Genomic DNA, 21379 nt, shown 5'->3' with positions numbered 1-21379 from the left:
CATATGAAAAGGCGCAATGGCCTATCCAAAGGCGCAATGGCCTATCCAAAGGCGCAATGGCCTATCCAAAGGCGCAATGGCCTATCCAAAGGCGCAATGGCCTATCCAAAGGCGCAATGGCCTGTCCAAAGGAGCAGTGGCCTGTCCAAAGGAGCCGTGGCCTGTCCAAAGGAGCCGTGGCCTGTCCAAAGGAGCCGTGGCCTGTCCAAAGGAGCCGTGGCCTGTCCAAAGGAGCCGTGGCCTGTCCAAAGGAGCCGTGGCCTGTCCAAAGGAGCCGTGGCCTGTCCAAAGGAGCCGTGGCCTGTCCAAAGGAGCCGTGGCCTGTCCAAAGGAGCCGTGGCCTGTCCAAAGGAGCCGTGGCCTGTCCAAAGGAGCCGTGGCCTGTCCAAAGGAGCCGTGGCCTGTCCAAAGGAGCCGTGGCCTGTCCAAAGGAGCCGTGGCCTGTCCAAAGGAGCCGTGGCCTGTCCAAAGGAGCCGTGGCCTGTCCAAAGGAGCCGTGGCCTGTCCAAAGGAGCCGTGGCCTGTCCAAAGGAGCCGTGGCCTGTCCAAAGGAGCCGTGGCCTGTCCAAAGGAGCCGTGGCCTATCCAAAGGAGCCGTGGCCTATCCAAAGGAGCCATGGCCTATCCATAGGAGCAATGCTATATCAAGTCAAGAATCAAGCAGTGCGCTGTAAAAGGTGACGTGTGCTAATTATGTGCCCAGGAGGGGGCAGTGTGGTTGCCTTTGGTTATGGGTGCAAGAAGGAAAGGTTGCAGGTGTGGCCAGTGTTTGGGGCTCTGATGGTTGGTCTTGCTTAAGAGGTTGTGGCTTATCTGGATCCAGCGGTGTCTTGTGCTTGGTTGCCATTGAGGGTTCACTTGGGGGAGGACGTGGTGACTTGGATGGAGACAAAACTGAACTTTGACGCGGAGCCCAATGTCCGATCTTGCCATATGACTTGTACCATTTTGTGTCTTTTTCTAACCTGCCGGTGTCGTACTCGCTGCGTTCTTTGTTCTCCCCCATCGGTGTAGGGCGGCGTTGGAACGAGCCGATCCCGAATGTCCAATTTTGCGGTTTGAATTGTGACGTTTTCTTTTTCTGACCTACCACTGTTGCACTTCATCTAAGCCTAACGCTACCACCACTGTGGTACTTGCTTTCTTTGTTCTCCCCTAGGTGTTGGAGCGAGACAGTCACATTGTGTCTTTTTCTAACCTACCACTGTCGTGCTTGATCGAAGCCTAACCTACCACTGTGCGGCCTTTGTTCTCTAGGTGTAGGGGACGGTGTTTGGGCGAGCCGGTCCACGAGGAAGACCTAATGATGCGAGCAGCTCATTGCATGTTCTGCCATTTGCAGGCCGGATGCAAAAAGGGGGACGCACGGCTCGATCCGGCCCGATCCGACCCGGCGACGGTCTCCAAAAGCAGGTAGTCGCTGTGCTCAAGTAAGAGAGTGACTGACAACTTGGGGTGCTCTTTGAGTTTCTAACATTTGTTTCTGTTTCTGCAGATGGAGACCGGGGCGTGACACAATCTGATCAGAGGTGGACTGACTGCTGTGGCATTGATCTGAAGTCGCCGAGTTCTGAGGGAGACCCGCTTCCCTGGAGGCGTCGACCTGCGCAGCGTCAACGTGTGAAATGGATTTTTTTTTTTTAATATATAAATTACACCAGCGGTGTCCCAATGTCTGCTTGAGGGCCGCATACTGAAACAAATTCAGAATTCTTTGACACAAATTCATGAAATCAATCACGAAATGTTGCCATTGATATTTTGTGCTACAAAGCAGTGTTGTATTCATTCGTATAGTGTGTTGATCAAGTTGCCCCGAGGCTGCCATTTGGACACCGATGGTGACATGTGTGTAGGGCTGCACGTGTATTGGAAAACTGCCATAGGGTGGTCTAGGTTATTGACATGCACTTTAAGAAAACAAAGAATTTTTTTTTCATGTGGCAAATGAAACATGTTTTCTTGCCTAACTATTTGTAATGAGTTAAGACGATAAGTCATTGATGTAAATTCAAGTTAACTAATCTAACTGATCTCATTGCGATCAAAAAGTTCACCTCCATCCAAGAATTTTGCACAACTTGCCTCAATGCAGTGGTCTGGCCCAATACTGCCTTATCATTGATTTTCCAAAATGTTGTGCAGCCCTCATTGAGTGCCAAGCGCAAGTGACCGCGCAGCGACGGGAAGCGCAAGCGACCGCGCAGCGACGGGAAGCGCAAGCGACCGCGCAGCGACGGGATGCGCAAGCGACCGCGCAGCGACGGGATGCGCAAGCGACCGCGCAGCGACGGGATGCGCAAGCGACCGCGCAGCGACGGGATGCGCAAGCGACCGCGCAGCGACGGGATGCGCAAGCGACCGCGCAGCGACGGGATGCGCAAGCGACCGCGCAGCGACGGGATGCGCAAGCGACCGCGCAGCGACGGGATGCGCAAGCGACCGCGCAGCGACGGGATGCGCAAGCGACCGCGCAGCAACGGGATGCGCAAGCGACCGCGCAGCGACGGCAAGCGCAAGCGAGACTTTTGTGCTGGTCTTACAAGGTGGAAGAGACCATGTATGAAAAGAAGAGCCGGTGGACGGAGGCCACCAGACCCGCGATTGGTCAGCGGGTTGCAAAGGAAGGAATCACCCAAAGAAAGCAGTCGCCAAGTGTTGAAGAGGAGCCTGATGCATGACTGGCCAAGGCTGGCCAGAGGCGGTGACACGGCAATCCAATCTGCAAGCGTAGTGTATACACTTGTTGGTTTTAATTTGATTTCCTTATTTTTATGCCGTTCAGGGTTGCCGGGGCGGCGGATGGGATGAGCGCCAGCCTGCACCCAGAGGGACCGGGCTGCACCCTCAAGACCAGGGAGGGGGCAGGTAATGTGTACGTTGACAGAAGTGAACCGCATGCAACTGAGTGCCGTTTGTCTTTGGCTATTGGAACTTTCCCCTTGCCAAAATACCACAATATGTCTGTCGTTCAGGATTGCCGGGGCAGCGGATGGGACGAGTGCCTGCAGAGAGGGACTGGACCGGAGCGCGAGACCAGAGGGTAGTAATAAGAATAAACTTTATTTGTATAGCACCTTTCATACAAGAAATGCAGCTCAAAGCGCTTTACAACAAAGAAGGAAATTGTAAGCATTGAATGCTTCACATAGGAACAGACAGAAAAAGAACATGAAGACATTAAAACAAAAACATGAATGTATGCATACACAATCAATAAAGTGAGCTTAAAATAGGAGCACGCTTTAACAGATAGGTCATGAGAAATGGATCGCATGTAACCGAATGCAGTTTTTCTTTTTGCAGTTGCACGAGGCGGAGGATGAGTCCAAACGTCAAATACCGTCCAGGAGGGGAACCCAACCATCGGCCGACACGACACGAGACGGTCGGGTGCGGGTGCGGCGAGGGCGAAGTGCCCAGCCAGTATTTAAGGAGAGTATAACTTTGTTTTTCCTTTTGTTCTTTCTTTCTTTCCCTCCCTCCCTCTACTTTTTCACTGGGTGTGCACACTGGCTGTCTGCATGATGCCTCTTTCTTTCTCAGCGCTGCGTCATTTTGCAATATTGTTGTTTTGTTGTTGTGTTTTTTAATACATGAAGTGAACTGTTTGTACTGTAATTGTGTGTACCTCTGAACCTGAATTAAACTGTGAACTGAATTCAAGTGGTCCATTTTAAACATTGCCATGTGCAGTGTATCACTCATAGTTAAATGACAGCATACACATTGGAATCATTTGAGACATTCTCAATCAGGCAATTGTAAAGTTAGTCTCGAACACAATTGACTTGTTAAACATGCAGTGTCAGACTTTTTCTTTTATTTTTTTAACTACACAAAGAAAAGCTGCGTGCATTCTAAATTGTTGACAAAAGCCAAGTAGCCCAACACCCATAGATGCAAACGACAAGCGCAAGTGTACAAACGGTGACTGTTGTGATCAAAAAGTCGTCTTTAGCAACCCTGCTTTAAAATGGCCACCGAACTCAGAATCTTGCTTTATGTTGGTGCATTTTTCTGTATGAGTAAAAGCCTTTATTTTAATCTACTCCGAGCCATTTTTTGGTTTGTTTTGAATCATGCATCATGTGGGCATTCTTGTGAATAAAATCATCAGTGGTGTGTTTTCTTCCTGTTGGTGGTCTTGTAAATAAAGTCAACTCTGGTGTCAGTCATCATTCGCGATGCGCCTCAATCGATGGCGCATCTCTTGAATGTGAAACTTATTGCATGTTTTGTTACAGGGCTTGATGTCTTCATTGGCTGTCTGACTGCAAAAAAAGGCGGATGCCGTACAGTCCAGGCTGCTGCTAAAGTCAATTGAATTCATAAACATAGTGTGTAACTTCCAGGACCTTAGCTTTCAATTCAAAGCATAGTTGATCAACTACACTGCCAGCCTTGGTACATAAGGTCCTCTTCATATCGGCATCATTATGAAATGCATCATATCAGACAGGCTAGATGAATTCCAAGTGCTGCCACCGAGTAGTGGCATATTTGCCTCAACCTGTCTAATGCTGGGTCAATGGGATGCATTTTGTTTTGCCCAGAGCAACCTAAGAAATACAGAAGTACTGCCGCTATCTTGCCAATGTGCATGTGTGTTAAAAGTACAAAAATTAATTTGCAAGATAGACTTCTAAACCACATGCTAGATATTTGTCTCAACCTGTCTGATCCTCTAACTGTACGCAATAATTTTTCACTTGAAACAAGTACATTGCAAATGTTAGTTGCCCCAATTAGACAGCTGGGTCAATGTGACCCGTCTTTTGCGGTTTATTCTGCCCAAAGCAACCTAACAAATATGCGTAAGTACTGCCCTATCTCGTCAATGTGCATGTCTCTGAAACAGTGGTTCTTAACCTTTTTGGCGGTACCGAACCCCTCTGCCATCCGGGGGGGGGGGCTAGCGGTGTGCCATCCGCGGACAGGGGGCGGGGCAATGACATACCACCTCTGCCGAACCCCTAAAGCCGACTCACCGCACCCCTAGGGTTCGATACCACACGCTAAAATATATTCATGTGATGCACAATGCATTCTTCTGAAGCTTCCTAAGATTTGCCAATTTGCACATTGCTGTATTCGACCGCGAGGTTGCGGGTTGCCCGTGTATGTGCCTAACCGCTCGGCCATTGATACAACAGCAGTGGTTCTTTCTAGGTCTCCTCATGTCTTCAGCACTGCAAACCTTTGTGCCGGTACACCATATGAAGTAAATGACAGGATTGTTTTTTCTTTTTTTTTTTTTAAACCTCATCTAATATCTATCAAGCATACCAGATGGTGTTTTAGAACAGCCTAGAATAGTAAATTACAAAAAGTAAAAAAAAACTTGTAAAGTTCTAAAAAGTTCTTAATTCACTTATTAATCGCTGCAAGTGAGAAGTACAGGCAAATGTCTGCCTACTCATAGTCAACGCAACGGAGCGAATGTCGCAGCGCGGCGTATGCAGTAGGAGCGTAGGCGGCAGGTGGCGCAGGCGGCAGGTGGCGCAGGCGGCATGGAGCGCAGGCGGCGCAGGCAGCATGGGGCGCAAGCAGCAAGGGTGGGGAATCGAACCCTGGATCTCAGGTGTTCAAGCGCAGCGACGGAGCCACTCGCCAAGCGTGGCGAGCTCGGCAGTCACCCCGCTTTCACTTCGAGTCATTCTTAGACGTTCAGTATTGCGCTCCGCGCGCGATGGGTAAGTACAAAAGGGAACAGACCGCCGCCGGCTGTCAGGTCACACTGGCCGACCGGTTAGTGACACGGCCTCTTGCCCCGTACAGTCCTGGTTCGATCCCAGGGGTGAGCACATTCACCGGCCCACTTTTGTAGGTGTCTGGATACATGCATATAGACTGCATATCCAAGTATTTATTTATGTGTAAGCACCCAGTGTGGCCCCGCCCGGAAGTGGGCGGAGCGATGCAGCTGGCCCCGCCCCCCGTCGAAATAGCCCCGCCCCCTGCCCTACTAAATGACAGTAGGGCAGGGGGCGGGGCGAAGCCCCGCCCCCTGCCCTACTAAATGACAGTAGGGTAGGGGGCGGGGCGAAGCCCCGCCCCCTGCCCTACTAAATGACAGTAGGGCAGGGGGCGGGGCGTAGCCCCGCCCCCTGCCCTACTAAATGACAGTAGGGTAGGGGGCGGGGCGTAGCCCCGCCCCCTGCCCCATCAAAAGACAATTAAAAGTGTATTGAAAGACAGTAGGGTAGGGGGCGGGGCGAAGCCCCGCCCCCTACCCTACTGTCTTTCAATACACTATTAAAAGACAGTAGGGTAGGGGGCGGGGCTTCGCCCCGCCCCCTACCCTACTGTCTTTCTATACACTTTTAATTGTCTTTTGATGGGGCAGGGGGCGGGGCCCTACTGTCATTTAGTAGGGCAGGGGGCGGGGCGTAGCCCCGCCCCCTACCCTACTGTCATTTAGTAGGGCAGGGGGCGGGGCGTAGCCCCGCCCCCTACCCTACTGTCATTTAGTAGGGCAGGGGGCGGGGCTTCGCCCCGCCCCCTGCCCTACTGTCATTTAGTAGGGCAGGGGGCGGGGCCATTTCGACGGGGGGCGGGGCCAGCTGCATCGCTCCGCCCACTTCCGGGCGGGGCCACACTGGGTGCTTACACATAAATAAATACTTGGATATGCAGTCTATATGCATGTATCCAGACACCTACAAAAGTGGGCCAGTGAATGTGCTCACCCCTGGGATCGAACCAGGACTGTACGGGGCAAGAGGCCGTGTCACTAACCGGTCGGCCAGTGTGACCTGACAGCCGGCGGCGGTCTGTTCCCTTTTGTACTTACCCATCGCGCGCGGAGCGCAATACTGAACGTCTAAGAATGACTCGAAGTGAAAGCGGGGTGACTGCCGAGCTCGCCACGCTTGGCGAGTGGCTCCGTCGCTGCGCTTGAACACCTGAGATCCAGGGTTCGATTCCCCACCCTTGCTGCTTGCGCCGCCTGCGCTCCATGCCGCCTGCGCCACCTGCCGCCTGCGCCACCTGCCGCCTGCGCTCCTACTGCATACGCCGCGCTGCGACATTCGCTCCGTTGCGTTGACTATGAGTAGGCAGACATTTGCCTGTACTTCTCACTTGCAGCGATTAATAAGTGAATTAATAACTTTTTAGAACTTTACAAGTTTTTTTTACTTTTTGTAATTTACTATTCTAGGCTGTTCTAAAACACCATCTGGTATGCTTGATAGATATTAGATGAGGTTTAAAAAAAAAAAAAGAAAAAACAATCCTGTCATTTACTTCATATGGTGTACCGGCACAAAGGTTTGCAGTGCTGAAGACATGAGGAGACCTAGAAAGAACCACTGCTGTTGTATCAATGGCCGAGCGGTTAGGCACATACACGGGCAACCCGCAACCTCGCGGTCGAATACAGCAATGCGCAAATTGGCAAATCTTAGGAAGCTTCAGAAGAATGCATTGTGCATCACATGAATATATTTTAGCGTGTGGTATCGAACCCTAGGGGTGCGGTGAGTCGGCTTTAGGGGTTCGGCAGAGGTGGTATGTCATTGCCCCGCCCCCTGTCCGCGGATGGCACACCGCTAGCCCCCCCCCCCGGATGGCAGAGGGGTTCGGTACCTCCAAAAAGGTTAAGAACCACTGTTTCAGAGACATGCACATTGACGAGATAGGGCAGTACTTACGCATATTTGTTAGGTTGCTTTGGGCAGAATAAACCGCAAAAGACGGGTCACATTGACCCAGCTGTCTAATTGGGGCAACTAACATTTGCAATGTACTTGTTTCAAGTGAAAAATTATTGCGTACAGTTAGAGGATCAGACAGGTTGAGACAAATATCTAGCATGTGGTTTAGAAGTCTATCTTGCAAATTAATTTTTGTACTTTTAACACACATGCACATTGGCAAGATAGCGGCAGTACTTCTGTATTTCTTAGGTTGCTCTGGGCAAAACAAAATGCATCCCATTGACCCAGCATTAGACAGGTTGAGGCAAATATGCCACTACTCGGTGGCAGCACTTGGAATTCATCTAGCCTGTCTGATACGATGCATTTCATAATGATGCCGATATGAAGAGGACCTTATGTACCAAGGCTGGCAGTGTAGTTGATCAACTATGCTTTGAATTGAAAGCTAAGGTCCTGGAAGTTACACACTATGTTTATGAATTCAATTGACTTTAGCAGCAGCCTGGACTGTACGGCATCCGCCTTTTTTTGCAGTCAGACAGCCAATGAAGACATCAAGCCCTGTAACAAAACATGCAATAAGTTTCACATTCAAGAGATGCGCCATCGATTGAGGCGCATTGCGAATGATGACTGACACCAGAGTTGACTTTATTTACAAGACCACCAACAGGAAGAAAACACACCACTGATGATTTTATTCACAAGAATGCCCACATGATGCATGATTCAAAACAAACCAAAAAATGGCTCGGAGTAGATTAAAATAAAGGCTTTTACTCATACAGAAAAATGCACCAACATAAAGCAAGATTCTGAGTTCGGTGGCCATTTTAAAGCAGGGTTGCTAAAGATGACTTATTGATCACAACAGTCACCGTTTGTCCACTTGCGCTTGTCGTTTGCATCTATGGGTGTTGGGCTACTTGGCTTTTGTCAACAATTTAGAATGCACGCAGCTTTTCTTTGTGTAGTTAAAAAAATAAAAGAAAAAGCCTGACACTGCATGTTTAACAAGTCAATTGTGTTCGAGACTAACTTTACAATTGCCTTATTGAGAATGTCTCAAATGATTCCAATTTGTATGCTGTCATTTAACTATGAGTGATACACTGCACATGGCAATGTTTAAAATGGACCACTTGAATTCAGTTCACAGTTTAATTCAGGTTCAGAGGTACACACAATTACAGTACAAACAGTTCACACTTCATGTATTAAAAAACACAACAACAAAACAATATTGCAAAATGACGCAGCGCTGAGAAAGAAAGAGGCATCATGCAGACAGCCAGTGTGCACACCCAGTGAAAAAGTAGAGGGAGGGAGAGAAAGAAAGAAAGAAAGCACAAAAGGAAAAACAAAGTTATACTCTCCTTAAATACTGGCTGGGCACTTCGCCCTCGCCGCACCCGCACCCGACCGTCTCGGCCGATGGTTGGGTTCCCCTCCCGGACGGTATTTGACGTTTGGACTCATCCTCCGCCTCACGCAACTGCAAAAGGAAAAACTGCATTCAGTTACATGCGATCCATTTCTGTGGACATACTCATGACCTATCTGTTAAAGCGTGCTCCTATTTTAAGCTCACTTTATTGATTGTGTATGCATACATTCATGTTTTTGTTTTAATGTCTTCATGTTCTTTTTCTGTCTGTTCCTATGTGAAGCATTCAATGCTTACAATTTCCTTCTTTGTTGTAAAGCGCTTTGAGCTGCATTTCTTGTATGAAAGGTGCTATACAAATAAAGTTTATTCTTATTACTACCCTCTGGTCTCGCGCTCCGGTCCAGTCCCTCTCTGCAGGCACTCGTCCCATCCGCTGCCCCGGCAATCCTGAACGACAGACATATTGTGGTATTTTGGCAAGGGGAAAGTTCCAATAGCCAAAGACAAACGGCACTCAGTTGCATGCGGTTCACTTCTGTCAACGTACACATTACCTGCCCCCTCCCTGGTCTTGAGGGTGCAGCCCGGTCCCTCTGGGTGCAGGCTGGCGCTCATCCCATCCGCCGCCCCGGCAACCCTGAACGGCATAAAAATAAGGAAATCAAATTAAAACCAACAAGTGTATACACTACGCTTGCAGATTGGATTGCCGTGTCACCGCCTCTGGCCAGCCTTGGCCAGTCATGCATCAGGCTCCTCTTCAACACTTGGCGACTGCTTTCTTTGGGTGATTCCTTCCTTTGCAACCCGCTGACCAATCGCGGGTCTGGTGGCCTCCGTCCACCGGCTCTTCGTTTCATACATGGTCTCTTCCACCTTGTAAGACAAGCACAAAAGTCTCGCTTGCGCTTGCCGTCGCTGCGCGGTCGCTCGCGCTTGCCGTCGCTGCGCGGTCGCTCGCGCTTGCCGTCGCTGCGCGGTCGCTCGCGCATCCCGTCGCTGCGCGGTCGCTTGCGCATCCCGTCGCTGCGCGGTCGCTTGCGCATCCCGTCGCTGCGCGGTCGCTTGCGCATCCCGTCGCTGCGCGGTCGCTTGCGCATCCCGTCGCTGCGCGGTCGCTTGCGCATCCCGTCGCTGCGCGGTCGCTTGCGCGGTCGCTTGCGCGGTCGCTTGCGCATCCCGTCGCTACGCGGTCGCTTGCGCTTGGCACTCAATGAGGGCTGCACAACATTTTGGAAAATCAATGATAAGGCAGTATTGGGCCAGACCACTGCATTGAGGCAAGTTGTGCAAAATTCTTGGATGGAGGTGAACTATTTGATCGCAATGAGATCAGTTAGATTAGTTAACTTGAATTTACATCAATGACTTATCGTCTTAACTCATTACAAATAGTTAGGCAAGAAAACATGTTTCATTTGCCACATGAAAAAAAAATTCTTTGTTTTCTTAAAGTGCATGTCAATAACCTAGACCACCCTATGGCAGTTTTCCAATACACGTGCAGCCCTACACACATGTCACCATCGGTGTCCAAATGGCAGCCTCGGGGCAACTTGATCAACACACTATACGAATGAATACAACACTGCTTTGTAGCACAAAATATCAATGGCAACATTTCGTGATTGATTTCATGAATTTGTGTCAAAGAATTCTGAATTTGTTTCAGTATGCGGCCCTCAAGCAGACATTGGGACACCGCTGGTGTAATTTATATATTAAAAAAAAAAAATCCATTTCACACGTTGACGCTGCGCAGGTCGACGCCTCCAGGGAAGCGGGTCTCCCTCAGAACTCGGCGACTTCAGATCAATGCCACAGCAGTCAGTCCACCTCTGATCAGATTGTGTCACGCCCCGGTCTCCATCTGCAGAAACAGAAACAAATGTTAGAAACTCAAAGAGCACCCCAAGTTGTCAGTCACTCTCTTACTTGAGCACAGTGACTACCTGCTTTTGGAGACCGTCGCCGGGTCGGATCGGGCCGGGTCGGATCGGATCGGGCCGGATCGAGCCGTGCGTCCCCCTTTTTGCATCCGGCCTGCAAATGGCAGAACATGCAATGAGCTGCTCGCATCATTAGGTCTTCCTCGTGGACCGGCTCGCCCAAACACCGTCCCCTACACCTAGAGAACAAAGGCCGCACAGTGGTAGGTTAGGCTTCGATCAAGCACGACAGTGGTAGGTTAGAAAAAGACACAATGTGACTGTCTCGCTCCAACACCTAGGGGAGAACAAAGAAAGCAAGTACCACAGTGGTGGTAGGGTTAGGCTTAGATGAAGTGCAACAGTGGTAGGTCAGAAAAAGAAAACGTCACAATTCAAACCGCAAAATTGGACATTCGGGATCGGCTCGTTCCAACGCCGCCCTACACCGATGGGGGAGAACAAAGAACGCAGCGAGTACGACAGCGGCAGGTTAGAAAAAGACACAAAATGGTACAAGTCATATTCAAGATTCAAGATTCAAGAGTTTTTTATTCGCCATGTTTGAGCGTGCCAAACAAGGAATTTGACTTCGGTAAATCATATGGCAAGATCGGACATTGGGCTCCGCGTCAAAGTTCAGTTTTGTCTCCATCCAAGTCACCACGTCCTCCCCCAAGTGAGCCGTCAATGGCAACCAAACACCAGACACCGCTGGATCCAGATAAGCCACAACCTCTTAAGCAAGACCAACCATCAGAGCCCCAAACACTGGCCACACCTGCAACCTTTCCTTCTTGCACCCATAACCAAAGGCAACCACACTGCCCCCTCCTGGGCACATAATTAGCACACGTCACCTTTTACAGCGCACTGCTTGATTCTTGACTTGATATAGCATGGCTCCTTTGGATATGGCATGGCTCCTTTGGATAGGCCACGGCTCCTTTGGATAGGCCACGGCTCCTTTGGATAGGCCACGGCTCCTTTGGACAGGCCACGGCTCCTTTGGACAGGCCACGGCTCCTTTGGACAGGCCACGGCTCCTTTGGACAGGCCACGGCTCCTTTGGACAGGCCACGGCTCCTTTGGACAGGCCACGGCTCCTTTGGACAGGCCACGGCTCCTTTGGACAGGCCACGGCTCCTTTGGACAGGCCACGGCTCCTTTGGACAGGCCACGGCTCCTTTGGACAGGCCACGGCTCCTTTGGACAGGCCACGGCTCCTTTGGACAGGCCACGGCTCCTTTGGACAGGCCACTGCGCCTTTGGATAGGCCATTGCGCCTTTGGATAGGCCATTGCGCCTTTGGATAGGCCATTGTGCTTTTTCATATGGAATTATACTTTTCCCATTTGGCTCCTCTTGCAGCCTACAAAAAACACAGAGCCGTTAGTTGTGTGCTGGGAAGCTAAAACTTGACAACCATTGTGTGTTGGGAAGCTGAAATTTGACAAAAACACGTTTTCACCTGATTTAGGACTACTCTTTTGACAATAAAGCTGACTTTGACTTTGTCTTCCTCAGTGTCCTCAACATCACTGAAATAGCTCCTCATGAGCCTCCTGCTTGCTTTGTATAGAAGGATGCTGGCTGGGCAGCCTTTTCTAGTGCTACAAAAGAAACAAAATTATTGCAACAAAAATAGATATTTTAATTTTAGACATACTAAGTAGTTTTGCAGTTGAAAAAATATATAATCATAATATTGTAGTAAATTATGATAATTATTCAGGATTATAATTCATATTTTAATTTCATCATTCATCAACTCACCTCACATTGGACAGATGATCCAGGTTGGCGGCGTCCAAAACGGGAGAAAATAACTCGCGCAAATGTTTGTTGCGTAAGGGAACGAGAGCGGGCGGGCGCCATCTTTGAATGGATTTGGTCTGATTCGGACATGACGTAACAAATTCGTTATATTTATCAGTTTGCATGATACGGAAATGGCACACGCATGATATAAAACGATAAAAAAGTGTTTAACTAGAGTCAAACTAACAATTCCTATAGTCAGAAAAACACGCGCTTATCGCCGGCGTCATTTACGAGCCGTCAACAAGCAAACGAATGAAAAAATGCTGGCCAGCATTTAAAAAAAAAAAACGCGAAAGACATTTCAAATGCCGTAGCAGCAAAACGACCAAAGCGACGCGACGCAAAGTCGATTGTGGCGTGCCGTGCCGTGCCCAAACCTCAAGCACTCCCAAGACAGTGAAAATGCTGCAAGAAATAAAAAATGGCATCGTAAGAAACTACAAACATTTGCTCACGGGCTAAATTGTGTGAAAATCCTCCAACAAATAAACATGGCGTCCGTCGTGAGCGACGGCAAGAAACGACAAACATTTGCTCCCTTACCTGAGAAAATGACACGCGCTCGGTGGCACCGGCATATAATAACTTCCCTTGAGCACACCTGTCTTCAATTGACCTAAAGCCCTGACGTCACATCTGTCAATTCAAATCTTCTTCTCCTGATCGTCCAACGGCGCTCGGCACACTGACGCCACCAGGTGGTCGCCTGTCATGGTGACTACTGTGGAAAGGGTTGCTTCGGACTAGATGTTGAAGCTTTGAACACCGAACATGTTTGGATGGATACCCTATCAATATGACCAAATCTCCTTTATTTTGGGGCCACCAACACATTACAGAACGTAAAACACAAATACATATTGTCATATAAAGCAGTTAAAGTTAAAGCAGATTTTTGTTTTCATGCCGAAAAAAATAAAAACAAGGAATAAAACACCAGAGAAGTTTTAACAGGTTTTAATGTTTATTAAAATAATAATAATATTATTGTTATTAACCAGTATGGGTTTAGGAGTTAGTTAGAACATCCCACTTGAGTCCAACATTTGGTGCAAATGTTCATGTCTTCCCCCAGGAAGACTTCTCCAGCCAAAATATGAGGCAAACCTACAAACCCAGCGTTTTATACTGGGGTTAGGGTTTCAAAGTAGGCCTTAAAGCTATAGGGTTAGGATTCCAAAGTAGGGTTTCATACTGGAGTTAGGGTTTCAAAGTAGGGTTTAAAGCTAGGGTTAGGGTTTCAACCCAGGGTTTCATACTGAATTCAAAGTAGGGTTTAAAGCTAGGCTTTTTCAATTAAATAATTTTTATGAATTAAATGACCATGTATATAGTAAGTCTCTCTCTCTCTCTCTCTCTCTCTCTCTCACTCGCTCTCACTCGCTCTCACTCTCTCTCTCACTCACTCTTTCTCTCTCTCACTCCAAGTCAGGCGAATGATGCAGGTATCGTCAAATGAGTTTATTTTATTATAAATCATCCTTACAAAATCATCATTTGTCTATCTCATTTGTAACCTCTATAAAAGTCTTTACATAGTAGGAGGTGGGGAGAGGAGAAGGCATCAGGACAGCCACACGCTTTGACCTCACACATCAGCTAAATCACGTGATCACGGCTGCGATGATAAATAATCCAAAACATGGTTGCGTCATGGTGTGCAAACACAAAGATGGGTGGGTGGTTGCTTGTGTTGTGTTGACATGACAACAAACGCTCCTCGGCAGTGCAAGAACTCACGTTGACAAAAAAAAAAGGCACAAATGAAGATAAACGCCAATAGTCTGGCACATTATTCTTTTGATTTCTGGACACCCAAAGTAAAAGAAAAACAAAAGAAGTCGACAATGAGGCAAATGTGCCACGTGCACAAACTTTGATGTTTACTGAATGTTTCCATCTGCTGCAGCTGCTTTCACAATTTGACTCCCGCCGAGAGCCAAGATGGCGCGCCCCGATCCAATTTTAGATCAATGGCGTATGTGATCGTCAAAGTTAAAAACCTCTGACAAATGTACAAGCGGGACTCCCATGGATGTTTCCCAGGCAAAACAAACAAAACAAACCAAAGCTGGGCGGTCTTATCGACGTGTGAACATAAAACTGAATAAATACTTTAACTCCCCTTAACAATGCAGGATCATCTGAACGTAACACCTAAACAGTCCCGTTAACAAAAAAATAAATATGTTCATGTACAGTGCAGGGAATTGTTGGCAAAGCTGTGGAATATGCAAATTTTTGTGATGAACAATCAGGCATTTGAAGAAAGGCTCAATGTTGATTTAAGACAATGGGGAACAGATGCTAAAAAGTGCTGTTCATGAACACTTTTGCGACAAAACAAATCACACGTTCAAAGCAACAGGACAAGAGGGGGGAAAAACACAATTTGAAAAAAACAAAACAAAAACAGGGCTTCTTTCATGATATGCAGTTGATTTGTTTGGATATCCACACCGAAAAAAAAAAAAAGTCATATTAGTGTTAGAATAAAGTTATGGTTTCATTTTTAAGTGCCGCCCCATACTTTTCAACCCATTACAATAATGATGATTGCTGACCCATTTAATGTGTTTTTCCCATGACTTCAAATAAGAAAAGCTCCCATTTCCCTTTGCATTTGATGTGACATTTCCGATATCACGCTATATATGGCACTGTTGCATATTCCAAAATAACAATGACAGTGAGTCACAGCTTTGCCTGACAGAAAGGCCACGAAAAGCACATTTCTTTCATTCAAAATGTCCGAGCGGTCTTCTGATCTTGTCGCTGAAAAGACCGGCTGCCAATTAAGGTGCAAACTGTTGGATGTTAACATGACAGCATTGTGTGGATTAATGCAATACACATATACGTATAGAAATATACATATATATATATGTACTATGGCTGGACAGAGGGGGCATTTTAAAGGGGCAACTAGGTGTCACAAACTAATACAGGTGGCGAAAATGTGCAATAAATAATTCTAAAGGCAGACCTGATGTCCAAAAAAATGGCACACCCAGGAAATGACGGTGATGGCTAAAAGACTAAAAAGGCCGGCAAGCAAGTTACACTCGAGGCCAACGAAGCAGGATGAAATGGCAATTTGGGTTAGAACGTCCAGCTTTTGCTTCATTTCATCACAAAATGTTCATTTTGCTCATCTGCAAAGGACGGGGGGGAAAATGTACTCGGCTCAACTTACGATTGGGGACAGGATTCTCGGAATGAAACACATTAGTAAAAAAAAACAACAACAAAAAAAATAAACCCCACAGGACTGAGAGCAGGATATGAGATTTCAGGCTTTCAATAGTGGCGAACATGAGGAAACATGATTTTTTTTTTTTTTTTAATCTGATCAGGATATACTGACCTCAATGTCCTTAAAATGAAAAATTAAAAAGTATGCCAACCCTTTCAGAGACAGCAGCTGATTTGTACAAAAATCAAATCAGGCGATAAAGCAGTGTTGGGGGTCGGGTTCGGGCACCAACAAGTCCAGCAATCGCGCCCCGATGCCATACGGATTGCTCGGAGTCACCTTGTAGGGATCCGCCAAAAAAATATTCTATCCAAACCACTGTTTTGCGTCTCCATTCGTTTTCTTCTTCTGAACTCCCAAACATTTGTTCAGCAACACGGCGGCACGGCGTCATCGTCCCCCGCCCTCACGCCTCCCCCCAGGGTAGGGTCCCCCCCGAGGGGGTGCCGGTCCTGTCAGAGCCTCTCGATGTCCTTGTATTTCTTCCGAAGGATGGACACCTGGTCCTTGAACAGGACTGGATCCAGTCTCATCTGGGAGCGGACCAGCGGCATGGTGCCAAACCAGCTGGCAAACTTGTTCATGCACGTCTGCCGCTGAGCGAAGTGGTCCGGGTCGGCCCAGCGAGATGCCCTTGAAGACTTTGGGGGAAATGAAATTGAAATTAATATTCAGCTCAACATGCGTTTAATAAAAACATTCACATGCACAGCAGTGTTTCAGCTTTCCGAAATCAAAAGCTCTTTCGATCCAAAACATCTCAACGGGTCACGTTCCATTTGAACAGAAGTTTAGCAGCATTTGTGAGTTATTTGGACAGCTTTCTAAGAGCTGCCACAAAAAAACCTGTAGATGTTGCTGCCTCACCTGTCCCATCATTGTCTCCTTGTACTGTTTCTTCTGTGTGACTTTGATGGGTGGGAGCTTGGTGATGGCAGAAACTAGGAAGTTCATCAGGATGTCTTCGCAGTTGGCCAGCTGATCCACCATGGTCTTGAGACTGGAGGGCAGGTAGTTGGTGTACAGGTAGTGGTAATACCTGCAAGGAACCAGACTCGTCCATCAAATGATTTTTTTTCCCCGTCATAATGAGGTAACCATAATGACACTTAACGCTACCTGTGGTAGATAGCGGCGCCCGTCAGCACCATGGAGTAGTCATTGGTCCACTTGGAGGTGTAACCCCACCGCTCCTTGTTGCCGTCCCAGAAATGGCTACGCGCCGGATAGCCGACTATTCGCTCAGGAAAACTCTGCCACACGGTGAAGGCAAAGTCCACCTGGAGACAAACCACAGATGACATTAGAAACGTATGATAAGAACTGCGTGTCAATTTGGTCAACACATTTTTTCCTTGCAACATTGAAAAGGTCATTTGAATGACAAGAAAGACGTCATTTGTTATTCAAGGCCATATGAGTTGATGTGACCTATGCAAGATTCGATTGACCAGATGGTTCTTCTTGCATATTGATTAATCCCATCAAGCATCATTGGGCTATTTGGAAACTTGACCATCTAAATCCTCAGCGCAAAATTGACTTCCTACATCTAACTCCTTCTAAAACTGGAAAAGAAGAAGAAAACCGAGAAGGCCACTGTGACCTTCAGTCGCCTGATCGGAAATCATTTGCAAGACGTCAACACACCTCCGTGGTGGACAACACCGTGTCTTCATCCAAGCTGAGGACGGCATCGGTCACGATGGCCTCGTAAGGGAGGAAGCGGCTGCTCATCACCTGCAAAGCGAGACGTGGGGCAAAGTGAGGTCAACCATTTCCATAGATCATCCAGGATTAGTGCTCTTTTTATTCAACCCACTGAAATCAATCAGCTGTTTCAATGAATCTGGAGGACACAAGTTGTGACATCACTAAGCAGATATTTTTTGCTCTACTGACAACAATAACAACAACGACGACGATGGAGTGCTGATACAGGCTTCCATAATCCAATACTTTATATATACCGTATCATGAAAGTGATGGAGCTTTGTGGGTGGTTTGGATCAGCCTGGCTGAAAAGCACCCAGATGGGAGCGCAGCAGACTCCCTCCCTCTGTGTGTGTGTGTGTGTGTGTGGTCAGCCTCCCACACAAAAGGAGACATCTCAGAAATGCAGCACCGTGATGGGCACGCATATTTAACTAAACACGATTTAAACGAAAAACCCAAGGAATCTTGCAATTGCTGGCTGTGCACCTCTTAAAACACCATTGCAGTTCAATGTCATTTGACTTTTTATTTTTTAAAACACCTGGAGGGTTTTGTTGGAAAATTCATGAAATCATTTTTTGCTTTGTTATTTTCAGTTTCACAATTATTTTATGTAGAATTTGTTAGCTGACAAGCACAAGCAGAAATGTCGTAAATAATGTGTTTAGTTTGTTCCTTTTGAAGGCATTATTTTTTTGGGAAAAAAAAAAAAATTCTGAGAAATTGTTCTCAATACAAAGCCAATTTAGATGCTTTTAAAATTGAGGGAGCAATTTGCAATTTTCCATTGAATCGTACAAAGAGCACAAAAGATGAAATACATCAAATGTTTCTTTTTCTAGCTGTCTTAATACTTAACAATAGGTTCATTTTGTAAAAGTGGAAATATGATTTTTCTTTTCCCCCCTCCCGTAATCGCCCCAGCACTGATTTCACACACTTCATCCGAGTGTTTGCCTTGCGGCCCTTGTCGTCAGAGGGCGAAAGAGACAGTGAGGATGGAGAGGAGACAGGAGAAGTGTTCCCTCCCACTCACTTCAAATGAGGCTTCGCTGTGTCATCATTACGCCTGCTATCTCCTGCGGGCACGATAAGAGAAACAAAACAAAGCCATCACCCCTCTCCAGGATCGCTACTTCTCCAGACAGCCAGACAAAGTTGAGTGGACTAGTAGCACAGGAGGGAGTGTGCGCAAGTGTGTGTGTAATGACAGCGAGACCAACGGAGTGGCAGAATAACAAAAGGAAAGGGAGAGGATGAGAGGCGAGTGTTTCCAAACCCCAGGTGGTTTGTAACGTTAGAAGTGCGACATATTAGCCTGGGGCTTCCCGGAATGTGAGCTCGCTCTTACAGCAAGAATCTGCCTCTGAGCATTTTTTTTCAAAGTACAGAAAAGGCTGGCTCGGACGAAAAAAAAAAAAAGGACCACCGATGTGGTCGGTAAATGTCCGTTGGGATTGTCACGAGGTAAGCGGTCATTAAGCGGACTTGTGGCCAAGGAGAAGATGGAGATGGGATTGATGTTAATCCCATAAAAACAGCGCATTGCAAATTCTATTTGTCGAGCCGGGTTGTTCCTACGGGGGAGGAAACAATCGTTAGCGTCATAAATATGAAGCCAAAGGCCAGACAGCTTTTTGTAACAGCTGTGCACAGTCATTTGGAGAAAATGTGCCACTAAAGACAATAAACGGAGTTGTTGTTTTTTTTGTTTTGTTTCACTTCCCGCATTACTAATTCACACTTGGAAACGTTGGGTGCAAATTGCAAGCTGCTTATAATAGTTTGGCGTTTTATTTCATTTTGACTTTTGTTTTGCTTTTTAAATTGACTTCGTTCATATTTAGTGTTGCTTTGTTTGGTTTAGTTTCAGTGAAAGCTCAACAAAAGGACACATTTGCTAAACTTAAGAGTTCATTTTTTTTCAATGTGAAATGTCATTTCAATTAGTTTGCATAGGGCAAGGGAAATATATCATCTCTCCTCTCGCTCTCTTGGTAGCACACAGTAAACACAACCAGCCGCAACCGCAGCGTAACACAGGTCCCCCCCCCCCCCACACACACACATCCCATCGTTGGTCAACAAACATACTTTCACGTTATGACTGACAGCCCACTCGGAGCCACAGAGGGAGGTAAACCATAAGGTCGGTAAACCGCCGCATGAGCGATGCTGACGTGACAACCACCTCCTCTTACACACAATACTATTTTGTTGCAGTCTATTTTGGCCTATTACAGAGTTTTAATTAAAAGCACCCAAATTGTTCTTTAGCGCAGCACAAATTGAAACTCATTAACTCCCAAATGCTCTCCAACTGGATGAAGTCGAAAACAATATAGTGTGAAAATCTGCATATTGCAAGGGCCATGATTTGAAGTCATCCAAAAAAAAAAAAAAGGCTCACCTTGTTCTCGCCTTCTATGACGATAACAGGTACGGAGGTGGAAGGCCAGCGGTGCTTGGCGGGGAGCGGCTTGTCACAGTTCCACAGGACAATGATCTAGAAAAAACAAAATACATTAGAAACAACATTCCTGGTTGAATGTTAAAGAGCCCAAAAATTTTTTGGTACACAAAAGACATCCTGTTTTTTTGCACACAAGGAAATGACTTTCTGGGGTCAAGTTTGGGGTCATGAAAATGTTCATTCATGCTTGTTGGGAAACTTGCACGCGCTGGTACGTTCTCATAGCTCAGCCTCCTCTTATCTTGTTTTACTTGGATATAAACTGGCGTTCGCTATGCTCCCACTCCAAACAAATTCGAGCTAACTTGAGATTTTCTCGACATGTTTTCCACTACTTCCATGCAGTAAGATCGACTGCAATATGGCGTCATCGGGCGATGCTGGCGACGTTCTAAAATGCGTTACCGGGTTCTATTTCGGCTCTATTAGGAGGACAGATGGCATCTTCGCCAGCTCTCTCAGGGTGCCTGCCGATGGTGTGATTGTGGATGCAAGACCGCGTGCGTGCGTGCGTGTGCACGGCAATGACCGCGGGGAACAAAAAGCGAATCGCTATCAAGGCTGCAAGAAATCTGTCTTTCTCCGCAGAAGGTTCACCATGTCAAAAACTGCCGAAGTGTGTTCAGAAGCTTTATTCCGTCATCACATCAAATTTAGATTTCTTTTTACCCTCACCGTTATTCCCAGTCCCTCTCCTGCATTCATTTATTTATATCCTCATCTAACTCGGAGCCCGGCAGTGGTGGGCTGTGTACCTGGTTCTTCATTCTGCATGCACGGCCTGAAACATTTTAAGCAGTATTTCCTTTCGCTGTTTTACCAACGATATACGCGTCGGTGAGCAATAAAAAATAAAGGTCAAATGTTTGCAGAATATTCAATAGACAAAAACAGACCTCATATGATAAGGACGATTATTTTTCTCCCACGGAGTAAAAAGTCAGGATGCTTAAATCTGTGGCAGCTTTGTACAAATAATAAAAATATACAGCAGCAACCCACAATTCAACCTTTGAAAAAGCTAATTTATCTTCTGCCAATTCATCCTATTGAATGATAAATTATGTGTCAGTCCAGGAGCAAACTCTAGTACAACTTGACCTCGCCTTTGACTAACCTTACCGC

General features: G+C 47.0%; 1 protein-coding gene and 4 long non-coding RNA genes across 6 annotated transcripts in view; 2 read left to right on the top strand and 3 right to left on the bottom strand.

Annotated features, from left to right (window-relative positions):
- Positions 1 to 482: 482 nt before the first annotated feature.
- LOC137839715 (uncharacterized) lies at positions 483 to 1703 on the top strand. Its single transcript, XR_011085827.1, has 2 exons — positions 483 to 1413; positions 1496 to 1703. It is a non-coding gene; the product is annotated as an uncharacterized lncRNA (long non-coding RNA).
- A 727-nt stretch (positions 1704 to 2430) lies between these two features.
- Positions 2431 to 3661, top strand: LOC137839725 (uncharacterized). Its single transcript, XR_011085848.1, has 3 exons — positions 2431 to 2868; positions 2976 to 3043; positions 3307 to 3661. It is a non-coding gene; the product is annotated as an uncharacterized lncRNA (long non-coding RNA).
- A 7058-nt stretch (positions 3662 to 10719) lies between these two features.
- Positions 10720 to 13552, bottom strand: LOC137839718 (uncharacterized). 2 transcript variants are annotated; one of them, XR_011085833.1, is made up of 3 exons: positions 13353 to 13552; positions 11010 to 11185; positions 10720 to 10927 (listed from the first exon to the last, which is right to left on the bottom strand). It is a non-coding gene; the product is annotated as an uncharacterized lncRNA (long non-coding RNA). The 2 variants fall into 2 exon arrangements; XR_011085832.1 differs by lacking the exon at positions 13353 to 13552 and having other exon boundaries at positions 11010 to 12058.
- Positions 12202 to 13342, bottom strand: LOC137839719 (uncharacterized). The gene is made up of 3 exons (XR_011085834.1): positions 12762 to 13342; positions 12457 to 12598; positions 12202 to 12357 (listed from the first exon to the last, which is right to left on the bottom strand). It is a non-coding gene; the product is annotated as an uncharacterized lncRNA (long non-coding RNA).
- Positions 13553 to 14255: 703 nt separating the features above from the next.
- ext1b (exostosin glycosyltransferase 1b) overlaps positions 14256 to 21379 on the bottom strand; it is a 55425-nt gene continuing 48301 nt past the window's right edge. Inside the window, exons 7-11 of the mRNA XM_049750316.2 lie at positions 20192 to 20287; positions 17716 to 17805; positions 17185 to 17345; positions 16933 to 17104; positions 14256 to 16706 (exon numbers count right to left, since the gene is read on the bottom strand). Of these exons, the coding sequence (XP_049606273.1) occupies positions 16521 to 16706; positions 16933 to 17104; positions 17185 to 17345; positions 17716 to 17805; positions 20192 to 20287 (705 nt within the window). The 3' untranslated portion in view covers positions 14256 to 16520. The remainder of the gene's footprint in view (positions 16707 to 16932; positions 17105 to 17184; positions 17346 to 17715; positions 17806 to 20191; positions 20288 to 21379) is intronic.

Source organism: Syngnathus scovelli, chromosome 19 (assembly GCF_024217435.2).
Source record: "Syngnathus scovelli strain Florida chromosome 19, RoL_Ssco_1.2, whole genome shotgun sequence".
NCBI classification, from domain to species: domain Eukaryota; kingdom Metazoa; phylum Chordata; class Actinopteri; order Syngnathiformes; family Syngnathidae; genus Syngnathus; species Syngnathus scovelli.
The sequence above is the reverse complement of the archived record's forward strand: the minus strand, read 5'-3'. Positions and strand labels throughout refer to the sequence as shown.